The 20137-nt window shown below is 40.4% G+C and overlaps 1 protein-coding gene and 1 pseudogene across 11 annotated transcripts in view; both read left to right on the plus strand.

Annotated features, from left to right (window-relative positions):
* ARHGAP10 (Rho GTPase activating protein 10) overlaps window positions 1-20137 on the plus strand; it is a 127169-nt gene that overhangs the window by 440 nt on the left and 106592 nt on the right. For 9 of the 10 annotated variants that reach the window (XR_014945290.1, XR_014945291.1, XM_032444511.2 and 6 more), the window contains exon 1: window positions 19-294. The exons of the other annotated variant lie outside the window; for it this stretch is intronic. Coding sequence is in view for 6 of the 9 variants with exons in the window: in XM_032444511.2 (XP_032300402.1) it covers window positions 141-294 (154 nt within the window). In the remaining 3 variants the exon portion in view is untranslated. Of the gene's footprint in view, window positions 1-18; window positions 295-20137 lie in introns of those variants that run through there. 10 annotated transcript variants of the gene reach the window in all.
* LOC146761031 (uncharacterized) lies at window positions 8630-10896 on the plus strand (annotated as a pseudogene). Its single transcript, XR_014945594.1, has one exon. The product of XR_014945594.1 is annotated as an uncharacterized LOC146761031 (transcript).

The raw sequence follows: 20137 nt of genomic DNA on the forward strand, positions 1-20137 counted from the left end.
CTCGGCGGCGGGGCTGCCGGGAGCGGGCCGCCTCCCCTGCCCAGCCCTGCGCTCTTTGTGGCCGCCGTGCAGCCGGGCTGCGGGCTGCTCGTCGCGGAGGTCGGTGTGAGGAGGGGAGCGCGGCGTGGTGTAGCGCAGCCATGGGGCTGCAGCCTCTGGAGTTCAGCGACTGCTACCTGGATAGCCCCTGGTTCAGGGAACGGGTGCGAGCCCATGAGGCCGAGCTGGAAAAGACCAATAAGTTTATCAAGGATTTGCTCAAGGATGGAAAAAACCTGATCGCCGCCACCAAAAGTGAGTAAGAGATGCGGTGGAACGCCGGCTCCGAGCTATCTTGGCCGGGCCCTGGTTTGTGTCTTTGTCGGTTCGGGGCCCGGAGCGTGCTAAGGTGTTAATCTTTCGGGAGGATTGCCTTGGCGTTGTACCCGTGCGTTGCCAAGCCGAGCGGCTTGAGAATTGCCTCTCTGAAAATAAAGAAAGGCTGTGTGTCATGTGTGCCTATGGTGTCGGTGGGGAAGCTGCTGAAACGACGCTTCGGTTACAATTTTCAGTTGGAATCACAAAGCTTACGGGTCTGCGGTACAGCACTGCTACCAGCTCTGTGCTTGGCCACTGAATGGCCTTCTTGAATGTATTTATGTATTTATATATTTGTATACAGTGTGTATAAATAGTAGCTGTGCTGTGGTTTGGTGCCCACATTAATGCACACTCTTACAGTGGTCTAGTGGTAATGCAATTTCTTCATCTAACTTAAGATACAGCACTGTAGTTTCCTTTGAAATATCTATGAGGATGACTGACTATAGTTGATTATTCAAATGAGCAACTAACAGAGCAGTGTGACACTGCCTTCTCGAAAGTATTCTGCGTCTCTGATGTCACAGAAAACATCTGAAAGCAGAGAACCACAGCTGCCAAGATATTTCCTTAAAGTAAGCTGCGAAGGATTAGGCCAGTGGTGAGGGCAGTGCAGCTGTCTGGATATGATGGGGGTCCTAAAAACAGAGGTAATTGGTCAGATGCAAATAGAGGAATTTCCTTCTCTTTCTCTGTTTGATGTGCTCGGGCAAAAAAGATAGAAAATGCTTTATCATGTTTCACTTCTTTGTAACTCCTGTTTGCTGTCCAGGTAATGCTCAGTTCTTGCAGATCAGGTGTTATTTAAGGATGGATTTTAATGTGACATTTGGATGTGTGAAAGCCCTGTCTTCTCTGAGGCCCCTGACTCCTGCGCAGTTCTGTACTGATAACAGCAGTGTAGTGCACAGTGCATGGGAAACTTAGCTTTGTGTGCTAAGCTTTCTTAAGCATTTCAGTACGTCTCCCCTCTTAGAAAGCCCTGTTTGACAGGTTTGAATTGGGTCACGTTCCTCTGCTGCTGGTATTGAAGTGTCAGGTTTTCAGTGGATACCGAAGACAAACCAAACCAGTTAAAATATTAGTGGTTTGCCTGCTGGTGGTTCTTATGATTTCAGAAGAAAACGTTGGCATCTGACTATGCTGAGGAGCCTCATTCTTTCGCTGTCAAGAAACCAAATGAGATCGATATTTGTTCTGAAAAATGGGCTCACAAAGTGGTCTGGATACACCTATTAAACACTATGTTTTCTACACAAAGTCTGGCTTACTATCTAGAGAATGTAAAAATAAAATAGGGAATTTCAAGAGCTTAAGACTGCATCTTAGGCAACTGTTGAGTATGATTTGTTTTGCAAAGTTGTTTTAGTCTTTTGAATCGTATTAATTGCCAGAAGTGAACATAATAAACTTATCTGATTGGGCTGTAATATACGGAATATATCAGCCCGGTGTTCTTAAGTTTGTGTGAAATGCACAGACTGCACAGAAAGCACCTGCACTTCCTTCTCTTAATTTTATTCAGAACCGCGCTTTCCCTATGTCACTTGTAAAGCAGTGGCTTACCAGAAATGTTGTGAAGATTCTTTAGGTGTGAGTAACTTCAGTGACTGAGTACATCACATTTCCTGTCTGACAGTCAGTGCTGCCAGTGGCTTTGATGCTGCTGACTCTGGGTTACATCTTGCAAGATGATAAGCAGATACTGCCGCCACTCCCTCTGATCATAGAAGTTATTGGTGCCTCCTGGGACAACAGTGACAGCACTGTGGATCTTCTCTTTGTGTCCTTCCTGTTTGTCTCCATGGTTGTAAAGGGAGTGTGTATTCCACCTAAACTTAGAAGGGCTGATTTTTGTCAATACAGAGCTATACTGCTTTTTAGTAGCAAAATAAAATCGATATCTTCTGTGTTCCTTACTTGGTGAGCTTCCAGTCTTCGGTATAAGGCATATATCAAATGTATCTTTACAATACAAGTCTTTCAAGAATCTGATAGAAAGATAAACAAGACAGGCTCATAGCTGTCTTGTTTCCTGTATCATGGTTTGAATTGCCAAGTTCAAACTAAATACTGGAAGAGTGACTAAACAATAGGTGTCTCTTCCATTTCTTATGACAGTTAAATGTCATTTAAAAGGAGCACAGGAAAACTACTTTTCCAATGATCAGTAAACACAAGCATGTAACACAATACATGTAAGCTGTTCAGAATAAAAATATAACATATCTCAGGAGATTCCAGTTCAGTCAAAGAAGCCAGGATCAAAATAGCTTAAAATAGCTTCTGGATGGAGTTAGTAATTCTTCTGTTGAAAGAAACTGTATTTAAAGGTGACTGATCAGAGAACACTTATTCTGAAATGAAGTAAGAATTTGAGAGGATTGGTTCTGATTTCTTAAAATCTGTGATGCAAATTATTGGAAGCTTCAGAACATGCTGGATAGATGCTACACACTTATTTCCTAAGTCTTGGCTTGTGTAACTCTTGACAGGAGCATGAGATCTGAACATTTTTCTAATGCTGTGTCTTTTCTGTAAATGTACAGCGGGAGCTGCTTCTTTGTATAGGATGGGATTCCCCCCTCCGGGTAGAGTAGAAAGAGTCATAGGAAGGCTTTGGAAAGATGCTTGTGTGTGCCCGCAGCCTGTAAGCCCAGCCTTGCTCTTCCTGGATATAAGCTCGAATCAGAGGAGAACTCAGCGTGGGTTCAACTATGGCAATTTTGTGACAGGCTGATGAAGAGGAAAGAGAGGAGCTGGGAAAACAGAGATGATGTGTTCCCAAGAGCCTTTCAAGTGACTGTCCGTAGGCAATGCCCATTCATGGGAAGCCCAGGAAAAGATCGGTAGGGATGAGGCCACCCGTGAGGTCTCAGCCTCAACTGAAATGTCTCATAAAGCCTTTTATAAAGTCAGAACCATCTAGAGCTGCTACCACGAGGGCACCACAGGATTCAGGTACTCCAATCACTTGTGCTGGAATCCAGAGTAGCCACTGTCATCCGCTTGCACCCTTGGAAACTTGCCTGACCACCCAGTTTTCATTTGTCATACATGTTGCTGTGCATCTGTTTTGACAGAGAGCAGGATGGATCCTACTGTACCTTGAGGTTTTGGTTTGTGAGCTGATTTTGTGAGTTGTTAGCTGTTGTATTTGCTGTGACAGAGAAGGAAAGCGGTTGTCATCATTAGTTTAATGCTACTCTCTGCAGGCAGCTCAACGTACTCAGAATTCTAGTGACTTTTTTTTCTATTTTTGATTCATGCTTTTTAAAGAAAAGTTATTCCTTTACATTCCTTTAAAATTGGTTATCTATAAAGGATAAGGGAAAGACTTTCTTAAAAATAAATAAATAAATAAGACCCCCCTCCAACAAAACATGAAGTAGAACATGGCATTTAGCTCCACCCAAAGTACATCATTCATTACTGTGTCAGTAGCTATAAAAAGTGTCAAGCTCATTCTGTGGAGGATGTCAGTTTGTCATCTTGTATCACGTCTTTTCAGCTTGCATTACTAACTAGCTCCGTTGCCTTCTTTGTCTCGCACATGTTCCACTGTTTGTTTTCTGTTCCAGTCTATTCAAAGTACAGCACTGTGCTAGTGAGCTAGAACATATTTCATCAAATACAAGAGTTTTATCAATGATAAGAGATGTAACATGTTGTTCTTGACTGAAGTGATTCTGTCTTTTGAAAAAAAATTGTGGAAATGTCAGTTTTCAGCTTTAGATAAACCGTGGGTGGTCACTGGAGAGAAGTGGTGTCTACTGTCACTTTTAGTCTTTGGGACAAAACAAAAAAGGAAGTGGAGCAGTTTAGAATTCTTAGAAAAGCTGTCTGGTAGCTTATGCTCAAGTTCATTTCCTGAATTTAATGATAAGCCTTTTGGAAATTGAATATATTGAATTTTAGGGAGTTTATTTCATTTTAAGGAGACTTTATTGTTCTATAGTTTGTAAAGTCAAAACACCTGCTTGCAATTAAGTAGCAAGAAAGCAGATCTGCTGCTAAGGCTAACAATGTCTTCCATTCCTGAAATGATATTGTACTCTTTAGGTCTGTAATGTTAATATGCTGTATGTTTTGATAAGCAAAAATTATGATGCTTAAGTCAGTCTAAAATGAACCTCATAGGCTTCAGTGAGGCAGACCTCTCTTTGTGATGTGTGCTAATGTTTGATAAGGAGGCAGGGAGGGGAGATTCCACGCTTTGTAGTGCTCTTTCTTTAGGACTTGTAGCAGCAAAAATGGCATGCTAGATGCTGCACCCCTACTGCCAAGGGTAGCGTTAGGAAACTTGTTTTGCAGTGTCACAGAAGAGCTGCATCTCAGTGCTTCCCTTTCCCCCACCTTCCTGGCTGGTGTTTGGTACTGCATCAATTACATGCACGATCGCTTTGACTTTTGTGCTCAGTTTAACACTTGGGGATTTTTTATGACTTTTGAATGTTTGATGGAGTTCCCCTTTGCATCTGGGGTTTAGAGAGTCTATGGGAATTGTTGAGTCACAGCCTGAAGCACTGATTGATCACCTGAGGCAGGTACTGATCGTCAGCCTGAGAGCACAGGTAAAGGCAATTCAGCTGTGTGACCAGAAGGGGTGGAGCCTGGCTGCATTTCTCCATTTAAGGGCTGACTGCCATTGGGGAAGAATCTCTTTCTGGATATTGCTCCCTTTGGAGTTTTCTATTGCAAGTCTAGGACGTGGGTGAGCATTTTCATTTATCTTTGGTTATGTCTTTCCACTGTGATAATCATTCTAATTATAGAACCTGTGAAATACCATCCTAACTGTGCCACTCTAACTGTACATTTTTTGATTGTGCAGTCTCTAATGCTACTTTTCTAAATTTCCAAGTCAGACATGCTATTTTTCCTATGATGTGCTGTTATGGGCATGCTATTAAACATTCTGTGTTGATCATTGTGAGCTTTTTCATGAGGCAAGAAATTGAGGTATTTTGAGCAATTGAATGCTTTCATGAATGCTTACATGAGGGAATGTAAAATATACAGTCAGGTTGGCATGGGCACATTATTGGCAGAATAGTTAAAGAAACTACTGTTAAGAGACAATTTACATAGGTCAGCTTTGATTGGCATCCAGAATCTACCCTATTGCTAAGCCAAATCTATCTTCTTTAGCAGCATAAAACAAAAACATGATACTTTGCAGTGTGAGAGCAGAGGCTGGCACGGGATCTTTATCCTAGCAGCTCCATGAAGGTTGTGTTATGTGTGACTGTGCTGGAAAACAGCTGCAGGTGCTGCAAGTAAAACACCCTACACTGCATGCTGGGGATAGCTAAAGTGCCTGGAAAAGCATCTCACCAGCAAAGAGTATATTGGAACTGAGATACCTTAAGAGCAAGCTGTGCTTGTGTTTATGCTGTTCTCAAGTTATTTTTCTAGGCAGGTGTTCTTGGTAACTTCTGGCAGACAAAATGAATGCTACATTTATTTTTTTTTTTCTTTTTTCTTTCTCCTATGCTTACTTGCAGCTGTGGACTGAGCTTCCCACCATTATTCTGTTCTTATCGTGTTCTTATGTCTTCTGGCCTCTGGTTTTTGTTTTCTTCTGAGTCATCTTTTGCCTCACCTTTAATGAGCAAAATTTGAGAGAAAATAGCCAGACATTCAAAAGCAATGTAAGCATTACAAGCTAAGGCTAGATAAGAAGTTTCTGATCCTTAGGTTGTTATCTATGGGAAGGAAGCAGAGGCAGGGAAGAATAGCGTGCAGAGATGGAAAATTATAGTCTTGTTAAATTGATGTGGTTTTACTACTGTCCACATCTTTGATGAAATTTACTGTTTTTTTTTCTTTGGAGCTGTCTCTCTAGCTTAGAGGATTGAGCAGGTAGAGGTATCAGGTCATTAGGTAGGTTAAGAGGTTCTGACTCTACCCTCCCAGCTGATCTGATTGTTACAGTCTCCCTTAATTCTCTTTAGCTTGTGTATTCTGTGTCCTTGAAGGGGGGGGGGGGGGGGGGGGAGGAACAAAAAAAAACCAAAAAGCAACAACAAAACCACCATTCTGTTTAATTCAGCAAGAAGGCTTAAATAACCACGATAAAACTGAGCAGAGCTGTGTATCAGAGCTAGGCCTTAGAGGAGGTTGTAGAGCTTGTGAAGTCCAGGCCATTCTAGGTCAGCTTCTTGCTAGTAAGAGGTTTTCAGCAGTGAAATTTGTCCCTTTCCCCACTAGGCTGAATTAAGGCTCAGAAATGGCAAATGGAGTGATAGAAGCTTGTAGCATTTCAGCCTAAAGAAAATGGATATATCAAATCTCAAAGCAGAGTGATTATCTTAGTCTTGTTTGTTGTAACCTGTTGTTTATCAGCTGGTATAAAAACTTGCATGCTTTAAAAACAATGGAATACGGGTATGATGGGACGTACATATATTTAAAAGTTAATTAAGTTTCAGCTTGTAAACAGGAGAAGGGAACATCTTGCCAGGTCACCAGGGACTAGAGGAAAAACTTTTGAAGTACAAGTTCAGGGCACATCAATGTTTTGAGAACAAAAATAGCATAATCTGCATTGATGGTGTTACTTTCCCATTAAAATATCAGGTCTTTAGGCTGTCTGTAGAAGAGACCTGTTCTAATTAACAAGCCAATTAAAAGCTGAATAACTGTTTTCCTAAAGCTTTGTCAATTCAATTTCTTTTTCTTTTTTTTTTTTTTCTTTTTTTTTTTTCCCTCATATATAAGCTTTTCTGTAAAAATAAAGACTTTTCTCCAGGATGCTCTTTAAAAGTTTTTTTGCTGTATGGTGTGACTCTGTAATGTGATTTTAAAAAAAAAAAAGTACCATGGTAATAGCAGGGTGGCAGAATCTTTGGCTGCAGCAAATTAGGATGAGCCCAAATGCAAGAGCTAAGGATACAGAAATGAAGGAAAACAGCTACTTACTTTTAGAATTACTTAAGGAGATAGAGATCTCCAGCAAGGTGCCCTTGCCTTCCCTGCCAACCTGGGTCCACCCCTTCTGGTCTCTCAGGAACATTACATACACCTGAGCTCCAGTGGGCTGGCCCTGCCTTCCCACCAGGTGCTCAATCACTGCTTCAAGCTGTGACTTATCACCACATGCAACAGAAATGCTATTACTGTTCTTTTGTTATGCTTTTTTTTTTTTTTTTTTTAAATCTCTACTTTCAGTAGTTTTAAATTTATGTCACCTTTTGACTAGCTGTTGCAGTGTTATAACACATTCAGCACTTTTGACAGAAGACACTAAACAACTTGGCTATATTACATCGTTCATAGCTTCTTTTACTTCTAGTCATGGAAATAGAAGAATGTAATGCTAAAGGGAATCTGCAAGTGCTCCTCTGTCCCTTGGCCACAACTTGTTATAAAACATTCCTGTATCTACCAACACCATTTGTGCTCTTCCCATGAAGTACTGTAGGGGTTGTATCTGGGTGGGAAGGCAGTCTTCTTGTGGGGCTGTGAACTAGCCTGTCAAGCATGAATTTTTATGTATTTATTTTTTTAAAACTGTTTTCATAGAATCACAGAATCATCAAGGTTGGAAAAAACCTACAAGATCATCCATTCCAACCATCCCTTATCACCAGTAGTTCTCACTAAACCATGTCCCTAAACATTTGTTGAACGCCTCCAGGGTTGGTGACTGCATTCCCTCCCTGGACATTCCATTCCAATGCTTGACCACTCTCTCAGAAAAGTAGTATTTCCTAATATCCAGTGTGAATCTCCCCTGGGGCAACTTGAGGCCATTCTCTCTAGTCCTATCACTAGTTATGTGACAGAATAGGTTGACTCCCAGCTCACTGCAGCCTCCTTCACATAATTATAGAGAACAATAAGGTCACTTGTGAGCCTTCCCTTCTCCAGACTGGACAATCCCACCTCTCTCAGCTGCTTCTCATAAGTCCTGTACTCCAGTCCCCTCATAAACTTTGTTGCTATTTTCTGTACGTGTTCTATGGCCTTGATGTATTTCTTGCAGTGAGGGTCCCAAAATTGAATGTAGTACCTGAGCTGTGGCCTCACCAGTGCTGAGTTCACTGCTTCTGCTAGCAGCACTATTTCTGATACAAAGCAGGATGCCATTGACCTTCTTGGCCACCTGGGCATAATGCTGGCTTGTGTTCAGCTGAGCAGTGACCCAGGTCAGTTTCTTCTATGTGATCTTCTAGCCACGCTGCCCTAGGCCTGTAACGTTGCCTAGGATTTTTGTGGTCAAAGCGCAGGACCCAGCACTTGGTCTTGTTGAACCTCATCCCTTTGTCTTCAGCCCAGTGATGCGGCCTGTCCAGATCCCTCTGTAGGCCTTGCTACCCTCAGGCAGATTGATGCTTACAGCCAGCTTGGTGTAATCTGCAAAATTACTGAGGGGGCACTCAATGCCCTTATGCAGGTCATCAGTAAAGATATTGAAGAGGACAGGCCCCAGTATCAACCCCTGGGGAATACCTCTTGTGACCAGTCATCAGCTAGATTTAAGTCCATTCCCCACCACTCTCTGGGTCTGGCCCTGCAGCTGGTTCTTTACCCAGCAAAGAGTACACCTGTCTGAGCCATGGACTGCTAGCTTCTGCAGGAGAATACTGTGGGAGACAGCATTGAAGGCTTCACTGAAGTCAAGGTTGACTACATCAACAGCCTTTCCTTTATCCACTGGGCAAGTCACTAGATTGTAGAAGGGGATCAGGTTGGTCAAGGAGGAGCTGCCCTTTGTGAGCCCATGCTGGCTAGGCCTGATCCCCAGCTTGTCCCACACATGCTATGTGATCTCTCTCAAGACAATCTGCTCCGTAACCTTCCCTGGTGCTGAGGTCAGGCTGTAGTTCCTCAGATCCTCTTTATGACTCAGCTTGTAGGTAGGAGTCCCATTGGCAAGTCTCCAGTCTTCTGTGATCTTTTCTGTTGACCAGGAATGCTGATAGATGATGGAAAGCAGCTTGGCTATCACCTCCACCAGTTCCCTCAGCACTCTTGTATAGCTCTCATCTGGCCCCATGGGTGTTTTACAGAATGTTAACACGTTGATGTGGTAGATCTCATTTAGTGAATGCTATTGAGTGAATTTCAACATTGTTTTGTTTCCCTCTCACATTCTCTGCTTAATTCTGTTGGTTTTGTTTTCTGTCAGTCACTTTACAAATTGTCTTTTGATGGTGTCTGGACTATCGTTCCTCTCTGGATTAAGGCTTGCGTGAACATTTTTGTTGTACTTTGTGGTATAGCGAATTGAAAACTTGGTGTTGTCAGCAAATGTTCTTTCATAGGATACCTACAAAAATAAAGAAAAAAAACCAACAAAAAAACAACACAGAACAAAGCAGTAGAAGAAGCTGTATGTAGGAAATGTCATCACAAAAATTAAAGATAAGCCTGCTTGCTTAGGATCAGCCTAATAACAACCTGTTTGAAATTCTTGCTAGTGATTTCCTGTGTTCATTTGTAACCTTGTTTCTTTTGTCATGTAAAACATGTACAATTTAAAATGAGCAAGTATGAGATTAGTCTTAAACAAACAAACAAACCTCGTAGACTACAAAGCATTTTCAAAAGGTATGAAGTATGTACACAATTTTAGATGCTACTCTTTCAACATCTTGCAAAGTATGTTGGGCTGGAAGTCCTGTTTACGGATGAGTGAGATGAGAGACCAAGTCATTAGATAAGACTACACATCAAGTCTTTATTGGAATTGCAGTTAGTAATTAGGAGACCTGGGCGTTTAACCTTGTAAGCAGTGCATTTGAATTAAAATTCTGTTTACTAAAACAGATTGCTGTTCCATGTGCAGTACAATCACAGTGTCTGCATATTCAGGCTACCAATTCAGTTCCCACATGATGATCAGAAATGGTACTGGCACTCACAGATTTGAAGATGTGCCAAACTGTAAACGCTTGGTTTCAGTGCGCAGTCATATTAAACACTGTACTTTCTGGAATCGCAAGCAAAAACTTGAGATTGTGTTTAACTTGGTGATTCTGTCAGAATCAGCAACATTTGCATTTATTCTGGCTTGAAACAAATCCCAAATCTACTGCTCAGTTCCAGAACTAACTCTAAACTGGCATTAATTTTCAGATGCGTGTTGAGTCTCAGTAGGTCAACTCTGACCTATCCAAACCAGGTCTTCTGCCTTGTGATTCTTTCTGTCCCGGGTGCTGCCCTCACCTGCACACGTTAATACTGCTGCTTGCAGTGGCTGCAGTTTCCTGGGGTGGACCTGCCCGGCTCCTGCACCTTGCTTGTATCTGTGACAGCAGCAGAGGTAGCCAGCTGCATACTTTCATGTTCAGTGCCAGTTTGGGCTCACTTTCCTCTTTTCTTTCCTATCCCAGTAACTGTACCAACTCAGCCTCTGTCCTAGCAGATTCTTGCTGCTGAGAGGAGTTCTAAATTTAGCCCCCAATTGTTCCTTCTGGATCCATCCTTAATCCCAATTTGGTGACTGCAGCCTTTAGCAGATAGGAGCCAAGAAAGGCAGTTTTCCCTGCCCATGCTAACATCTCATCATTTGGCAAACTTTCGCTCAACCCAGCAACAACTATTTCTGCTGGCTGCTACTCAGCCCTAGAAGTAATTGGCTGAACTTTTGGATTCTTCTCTTTCTGTGTCTTGACAGTGGTAACTAATAACAAAAAACATCTGAAAATCCTGCAAGTGAATCCTAATATGTCTTGCTTTAACGTGAAATAAGTGGCTCCCACTGAACTGAAATCTAAGTCTTGGTCTGTGTTGGTTTACATTGAGTAATTATGGACAAGTGTCTTAAATTAAAGTAGCCTGAAACTTAGTTTACTAAGAGTGAAGTTTATAAATCATGTGTAAAACCCTTGTGGCTTCTGTTTATGCCACTGGGAAAGAAGATGAAAATCAGAAATGAGTTGGGGTTTTCATGGACAGCAGTCAGCCATGAGCTTCACTGTAAGGTACCAATGGCCACATTGCTTTGTATTTTTAAGTAGTTCGGTAATATGAGGTAATATTAGGTAATATGAGTTGCCTTATTGTTTTTAATACGGAGAATATAATTATGCTCTGAGTTGGTTTCAGACCAAGAACTGTTTATGCAGTGATTACTGTTCATAGATGCCTGCTTTGGAATTTGAACTGAGCTGGCTGGGAGAAGTGTTTTTTCAGGTAGTAGGTACCAGTAGCAACCTGATCTGAGAAATGCAACCTGATCTGAATGCTTTCCTTCACACAGCCAATGGTATGTGAGTAGTTTGTTTTATTCTGTCTTGACTGCACTTTGTTTAAAGTTCTATATAAAGAAGGAATAAACTAGAACTTTCATGCTGCATACGTTTGACTTTTAGTATTTCCATGCTACTGGTACATCAGCTGTCCCAAACTGGTTGCGCTCTTAAACTTAGAATGCAGTGCTGTATATCACTGCTGATTCCAGAGCTGCACTTCTCAATGCTCCTGTGTCCTATGAGAACATTTGCTTTGCCTGTCTGCTCTGCATCTTCCTGGAGATGTAGCTGTCATTTCTATTCAAACAACTATTTGTATAATCTCTACGTTCTGCTCACTGAAGTGAGCAAAAATTGGAATATAAATTATAGCAGAACTTTTCTTTAAATATCTCTGGAAAAAGTATGTTGTGCTTTTCTGTCTTGCACATATGAATCTACATCATATATTCGCTGTGTAGGATGCCTGCTTAGTCAGACATCCTAACATGCCTCCCTTTGAATCACTTTTCCTGCACTCTTAAGTTAGATGCTAATGCTTGAAACATTGCCTAAAGGTTTAAGCATTTGGATGGGCGTTTGTGAAGCAGGGTGATGAGTGATGTTGATGTTGTGATTCTATGATCTCCCAGTGGTATTTGTGTGTGAGCTTATATGTTGTATAGTCATTTCTGTGTACGGATCATCTGTGTTGAGGAGTGAACTAAAATTTACTAATAAGAAAAACTTGTTTGGTATGATGTACTTTCCTAGGCAGGGTTATTAATTGAGTTACAGGATTTTAAGTTGATGACAGCATAGCCCAAAACACACTTTCTCAAACTAACAGGGGCCCTCAAGATTGATACAAGTAGATTGGTACAGGTATCATTTTTGTAGCTATGGTCAGGAAGAGGATGTCATCCATTTGATTGTAAACACCGTAGGCAGTAGTTACTACACCTTGTGGTGCAGTGGTTTCCTGATGGTTCTCTGAGCAGCTTCCTGGCCAGTGATTATGCAGGCTAATTTATGGGGGAAAAACTGTCAGCAAAACCGCAATGAGTTGGGTGAGAGTTGTTATTCAGCGTGTGCTCCATGTGTTTTGGATAATGTGAAAGACTGTGTCAAGTGGTCTTTGCTAATTAATTCTGACATAGCTAATACCTGAAATACGGGCAGAGTGGTCATGTGGCCAACTCATGGATTGTCAGCAGTGAACGTGTTTGTGTTGGGTTGACTGTGTTGTTTTAGGGAAAGGGGTACTGCATAACAAACATGTTAAAAAGCTTTGAACATACTTGGATTTTTCTATGCTGAAATAGAAGATTATGGTAGTTCTGTTCCAAGTGGTTATTTATATATTGAACTGTAGTGTGTGTTCCTTATCTGAAAATGAGGGACAACTATCATTTGACTCTGCACATCTGCCAAATAGGCTGATGTTGAGAATTGAAGTCAGAGGAGGTGCCTATACTGTCAGTCATTACCAGGCACAGCAAATCTGAACTGTGTATCTCTGTTTCACCAGTGGCCCTCAGTGTTTCCTCCACCACTTCTTCTTAACAGATTATAGTGTTGGAAGGGGCACTTAGATGCAGTATATTAGGTGCTGCTTTTGCTTTATGTAATAACAAGGGAAGCAGTTTATTTGGGAGGAGGAAGCAACTAAAACATATGTGTATAGAAATGCTCATGTGCTTGATAGGTGAAACTGCAGATATTGTGACCAGAATAGTTTCCTGTCACAGTAGAAAACAAATCCTCTATCTACCTGAGATTTTCAGTGGTGTTGTTTCTGCTGAAGGAATACTGAATGTGTAAATGTTGGCTTTTAAGTTTAAGAAAAAATGCAAAGGGTATTTTCTGTTCCCTGATTGCATTCCTGTGTCATTGTTTTCCTATTGGCAGTAAGAGAACAGTGTACTCAGCTTGTTAATAAATGAAAGAGCTGCTTTAAGGAAATTCAAATGGTCATTATTCACATTATAAACAAATTCTTCTGAGAGAAGTTGGGAAGTTAATTACATGATGCAGTCTGGAGAAAAAAGTCTTTTCCCTTTCCTTTAAAAGGTCTTAGCATGGGTATGCTTTTTTTGCTTTCTGGCTGTATAACTTTCTTTGTTTTAATTTCTCACTAACAGAGGAAAATTCTTTGTGCATTATAGAAAAAAAGTTTTAATGGATATGGTCAGAAACAGCTGTGCTTGCTCTCGGGCTGAGCCATTTGCTGCAGCCTGTATGATTCCTCACTTAATTTGAATGGCTGTGGATTCTTTTTGCTTTTAGCTCAAAACAAGAAGTTTACGATTCAAGGAAAAAGGGAAAAGGAACCCTCCTTAGCATTTTTCTGAATGACACATTCCTGTGGCCAGCAGGAATCACACAAGTTGAGAAAACAATTTTGCTTGCAAAAGTTTTGCTTGGAGTTAGGGAATGGATTGTGAAATTACTGAACTCAAATAAAACTTAAAAAGACAAAACACAAATTAGAAAAAAATGTGGTGGTGAGCTTGTGACTTGTGTTATGTGCAGCTTCCTCCTTTCTCTCTTCTATTTCTGGTTTTCTTAAACTCTTTCGTGCCTTGGACGTAAGGAGAACCCAAATGTGTGTGACTGAAACGTCTTTGAAAGCACAAAGAATGCCAAAATGAAAGCTTAATCTGCAGCTCTCAAAAGCAGCTTCTAACTGTTAACTTGAGTCTCGCATACCTGAATCTTTGTTATACAAGTCTGACTGGCAGACTGTTTTGGTGCAGAGCTGTGCTATAAGCAGCTGGAGGTTCCTTCAGTCCAGCCTATAGCATGTTAGTTGAGTGGGTTAGTTGAGAAAGTGTTAATTTTGGTTTATTCAGTCATCACACCCATCGCTGTTTCAAATAAATAGAAGATAAACTGGCACTAATGTTTGCATCTTATTCCATTTGGTCTGTTTGGCTGCATCACAGCAATGGGAACTGTGATTTTTATTTTTTTTTTAACAATTTTTTCCCCCGGAACATCGCTAATTCTTTTGTTTTCTCCTTTTATCTTTGTTTGTTTGCTGGTTTGTTTGTTTTCATTCCTTGTTTTTTGTTTCTCCCCGTTTTTCGTGGTAGTTTTTCTTCCTCCTTTCCCTTCAAGTCCAAATCTGATTTCTCAGGGAAGGGCAGTTTCTCATTAGTGCGTAAATACTAATTGCAAATTTGAAGACATATTTCTTGAGAGGCTGTTATATAAAAACACTAGACTAGAATTTTTAGAAGCATCACCTGCCTGTTTTCCCAAAGGTTGCTTCCTAGATATCCTGGAAAGTGTTATAATGCCGTATGTTTTTGCCAGTTAATTGTGAATCTGTGCACTATGAGGAGGATGAGCAGAGTGGATAGAGAAGCGTGCTGCCTGGTGCCTTGTGGTATTTCTCTCCCTCCAGTTAGTTGATTCGTATCAGTCCTGTAAAAGGGAATAACTGTCGTTTGTACAAGATTCATGTGGGGTTTACTGTCAAAATGGTTGTAGCGTAGCAATGGCACAGTACTGACTGCAAGAATAGAAACTTTGTCAGTGTCTTATTTTCTACTTAAAGGCTAATAATTAGAAAATGCTAGAGGAAATTTAAGTGCAGTTATGAGTAAATTAAACTGTTTCCAGTTTTTTTGAGTCTGACATTACAGAAATTGTTCCCTTAAGCGCATACTCCTAGAAGGTTTTAATAAATTCTGTCCTGCTGATCTCACATACTTGCACAATGTGAATGTTACTTGATGCCTTCACAGCATGACAAAGAATGTGGCAGCTGGAGGACTAAGCATCTGCTTAGTTGCTAGTGATCTAGGTCAGATAAATGTGGTGATCTGGATAATAAATAATCCCCCAGACAGTTTCCAGTGTCATATGACTTAGTGCATTTGTCTAACATGCAGAAGCACTGGTAGTTTTATCATTATCCATTTTCCTTCTGTTGCAGTATTGAAAAGAACATTCTAAGACAAATCTGGAAAAGTATCAGTGTGGAAGTCAGCCAGGAAACAAAATGAAATTACACATTAAGATGCTTGCATTAATATGTCATTATACTATGATTGGCTTATTTGACATTTAAAATGAGAGAAAAGATAGGTAGTGATGAGGGAACTAATTCTATTAGATGTAGCTGAAGATGCTGCTCTTTAAGCTTGCTTTTCTGAGTCATCCTGGTTAAGATTTATAGTGGCTATCTAATTCTTACAATGGAAGATCTGATTAAGTACTTGATACGGGTTCTGTGTCCAGGTTGCTTTTGGGATTATGCCAGTGCCTGTAGACTGATTGCCTGAAAATGATAGATTTCTCAAGTCCTGAAAGTTCTGTATTTTTTAATATAGATAATTTTCAAAGATTTAGTTCTGTTTTTGTTTGTTTTTGTTTTCCTGAAAGATTAACTGTTACTCTATGTAAAACATAAGCATTGAAAGTTCTACCCATCGTTTCAAGAACCAGGTGTTTAAGGTGATGGGTCTACTTGTAACAAGTACATTGGGAGTGAGACTTAGGGAGGTGAACAGCTGATCACTGTTGTCCAGTGATACCTTTATTGATGCTGAGACTCTCAAGGTGGAGGTGCCTGCCCTTATAATGACTGGGGCCTGGGGTACTCAGTAAGTAGCTTGTCCAAGTCTGTGCTTAGGCTGAACTGTAAAGAAGTCTCAAGTTTTGTTCTTTCATTCTGTGTACACGTCAGCTTTCCTAATTGATCGTATTTATTTATTCATTTAAATACAATATATGCCACAGTACTTGAATACTGATAGAAGTATACTTGCTGTGGTTTTTTTCTCAGACCCTTACCTTAGCATGAAACTACTGCTCCCTGTTTCTTCCAAGCTCATGCACAGCCACAGCTGTCCTAAGGATTTGATGCACAAAGTGACAGGCAGATGGAAGCTGGAGAGGTAGCTTGCATCTGGGTGTATGCTGGGGCCCTTGCCATGTGCGAGGTGGGAGTGCCAGTTAGATGTGAGGGCTGTGATGAGATCATGGCCATGCAGGAGCCTCAGCCCTTCTATGTGCATGCAGGACACTGACATGCCTGGCTTTTGCCAACTTCTAAGCCGCTATAAATTATGATATTGACATACTCCTTTGTGTATTTCTCACAGTAGGCTCAAGACATGTCTTGAACAGCTGGTTAGACGTGCTTTGTATTTGAATCCAGTTTTTCTTGCTGTGTTGTTTTGCTTTCATGAGTTTTAGAAGAATGTACATGATGAGCTGCTTCCGCTTTGGGTGCTGTGTTTCCTGAACAATCATTTTCTCATGGTTGCACAATTCACACAAGTCCTGAAGTGACTGTTCACATCTTGGTCCTGTGTTTAACTGTGAATTACATTTGGGCATGGGGGAAGTAGCAGAAAAAGATGTAGAAACAGAAGCTACATGTTGATCAGCCATTTCTGGTATTTGAGATTGTACTTGGCCTTGTTGAACCTCATTAGATTCTTTCCATCGTAGAAGGCCACCAGATTGGACAGGCATTATCTGCCCTTGATGAAGCCATGCTGGCTGTCTTGGATCACCTCTGCATCTCATATGTACCTTAATGTCTCTTCTTGGAGGACCTCCTCTGTGATCTTCCCAAACACAGACATGAGGTTCACTGACTGGTAGTGAGGCTTTCCTCCTGAGTGCATGTGAGCCTTTCCATGGCTTGGAATGTATTTATGTGTGCAGGATTATCTTGAGTTTGTATGTGTTAAGTGCTCTGGGAAGAAGATGGCAGTTAATGAAAGCGTAAATTGCCAGTGTTTCCCTTTTAAAGTGGAAACTAGCTGTGCTGTAGAAGAAACGTTTTGTGTTACTTCATAATATGGTAGTAAAGAATGAATGAATTGATGAGGGAATTGTGTGGGGGAGAGCTTCTGGATCTTGTTGTCATGGCATAAGAGCACTGGTACCATGTAAGGTAATGGACATCCTGTTCATCCTCGTCAGAACACCACATACCAGTAATTCTTATCTTTGGGTTGTGGCTAAATAATAATGAAAATAATGTGTAAAATAAAAAAAAGAAAATAAGAAGATTCAGTTCTTGTTTGGACCACATGTTTATGACTAAAATATCATGGTGTGATGCTAACATAAATTAATAGTAACTCGTGCCGATGCTCCAGAGTGTGTAATAAAACAGATGTGTTTTAGCTACTCCTCTGACTGTTTGTAGCATATAACTGTGGGTATTCTGCCTTTAGTGGAATGAACTTGGAGGGGAAAAAAAAGTCATTATAGTTTTCTCAGTATATCTCTTGCTTCTGGAGAATTGTAGTGCTTGTTTGAAGAGTTTTATTATCAACCATTAGAGATTCTTGTTACCTGTCCTCCAGCAGTCATGTGTTGATTGAGAGCAGGATGAGAAAATACACAAGTGGGAGCAAAGGTAAGTAAGAGTCAGCAATTCTCTGTACAACCTGGGTTGTTGCGTTTCTTTTAGTCTGCAACCCTGTACTTAAAGAGAGATTGTGAAACCCTGGTCACAAGATGAGCTAAGTGGCACTTACAGCCCTGTGCATACGTTTTTGTTTTACTTTGTACCATAAACTTTGTACCATAAGCAACCACTCAAAAAAATAACTCACGTTTGTTTTGGCTAGTGCCGGCCCTCAAACTTTCTCACGGACCTTGGTCTTTTGGCTTGAAAGGTAGTGATATTTATGATTTTGTGCAATTTCAATGAGCCACATCTAACAAATCTAGAGGCCTAGTGGACTGCAGGTGGAGAATCACGAGCCTGAGGTTTGCAAAGAGCTCTAAAGATTTTCTGACCAAAAGCACCTGTTCAAAATTAAAGAAGCCTTAGGTGCTGAAAAGGCTTAATGTTCTGTATGTTAATCTTAACATGTTTAACATGATTAACACGTATGTTAATCTTAGTATGTTACCTTAATGTTAATGGAGAAGAGAGAACTGGCTTAGGAAGGCAATGGAAGGGACGAATCTGAGCGAAATTGTGTTTGCTGCTGTTGCTGTTTCTCTCACTGCAGAACTTGAATTCTGCTTTCTGTTGTGTCTTATTGTTCTGACAGAGGAGAGCAGAATGCTACTGTTTTATTATCTAAGAAAAGAAATGCATTTTCAATTAGAAAAGTAGCTTTTGATATTGTGTCTTTTTAAATCCTGTGTTAATCACTTAATGAAGGGGGCAAAGACTTCTGTACAAGAACTTATGCTGTCTTGTGACTTGACCCAGTGAGTAATTACTGCATAGCCATCAGTCTTTTGCTCTCTAGGTTTCAGCTTATGACTTTGATTAAATGGAAAATCTGAAGGAAGCAGATCCCTTGTGTTGGTTTGAGCTGCGGGTTTTTCTTCTCTTTTTTGAGTGTGGGACAGAATGGGCTACTGGAGGAGCCAGACTGAAAGATCTAAATTAGGAGAACTGGAATATCTATCTTAGATCTTATGAAACAGCTCTGCTACTCCCATATCTGTTGAAATGTTGTGGTTAACTTTATTACCCAGGTTAATTTTAGGCTCTTCTTCCATGCTGAAATTACTCTTAATTTCTGTGTTTTGATAAGGAACTTTGATAAGTATTTAATGATGGTTTTGCTTTTGCAGTTGTGCCTATGTAACAAAGTCTTTGACAAATTGAGGAGTGCTGCAAAATTGCTGCCTTGTTTTCATTTAAATAACACAATTGAAGAAATGGAGAGGACTTCCCGTCTCCCTTATTGGTGTGGTTTAAAGAGTTCTTCTTTCCAGTCTAACTTCTAATTCATTTTAAACTGTGTTCTCATGTCGCACTCTGTCCTTCTCAAATCAGTAAAAATAGAAGAACAAAATTCATCTCCTTAAAATAGAAAGGCTGTACATTGTAACAGAAGCATACAGTAATGACTATTACAGCATGGGTATTGTCATTCAGCTCATTGAAGTATGTCTCAGATGTGGCTTTACTGGGCTAGGGTTCTCTGTTTCTCTTTTGCACTCTAGGATCCTGCTGCTGTTATATTGTGATTTCTGCATTGTAGGTTGCTTGTATACAATTTATTCTGTTAAGCCTTTTTCCCCTAGAGATTTGGGATTCAATGACTTAAAACCAACTTACTTTCAAAAACGAAGTGCTTGCTTTTCTTAAGGTCTGTGATACGCTGGAGAAGAGTTTAAGAAAAGAAACCAACAAACTTTGTGTGTGCTTTTTTTCCTCTTCTGAACTACCCATGCAGAAAGCAATAGTTCTCTTGTAGCAGTCTTGTCTCCTACATTCTTGTTTCAAAAGACACTGGCTGGGCTTTTCTTCATGCATTTGCCTCAAACCATACATTCTAGAGTATTTAAGCATCATGTTTTTAGTTGAACCTAAAGAAAGCTAATTGTTTGAATCTTTTTTTTATTTTTGTCATCACACAAAAGAGCCATTTTTACTTAAATATCTGCCAAAAATCTGCTTTTCTCTTGCATTTATATTCCAAATGCATAAATTGAGGTAAGCCTCAAGCCATTTGGATAAGTTATCTGATTTCAAATGATAATCACAGAATCACAGAATAATACATTATATATAAATATAAAATATAATACTTTATAATGTTTTTTTTTTACAATGTATGATGAGCAGATGGAAGACAAGAACTTAGTGT

This window comes from Coturnix japonica, chromosome 4, assembly GCF_054131305.1.
Source record: "Coturnix japonica strain WE chromosome 4, WE-NBRP24, whole genome shotgun sequence".
NCBI lineage: Eukaryota > Metazoa > Chordata > Aves > Galliformes > Phasianidae > Coturnix > Coturnix japonica.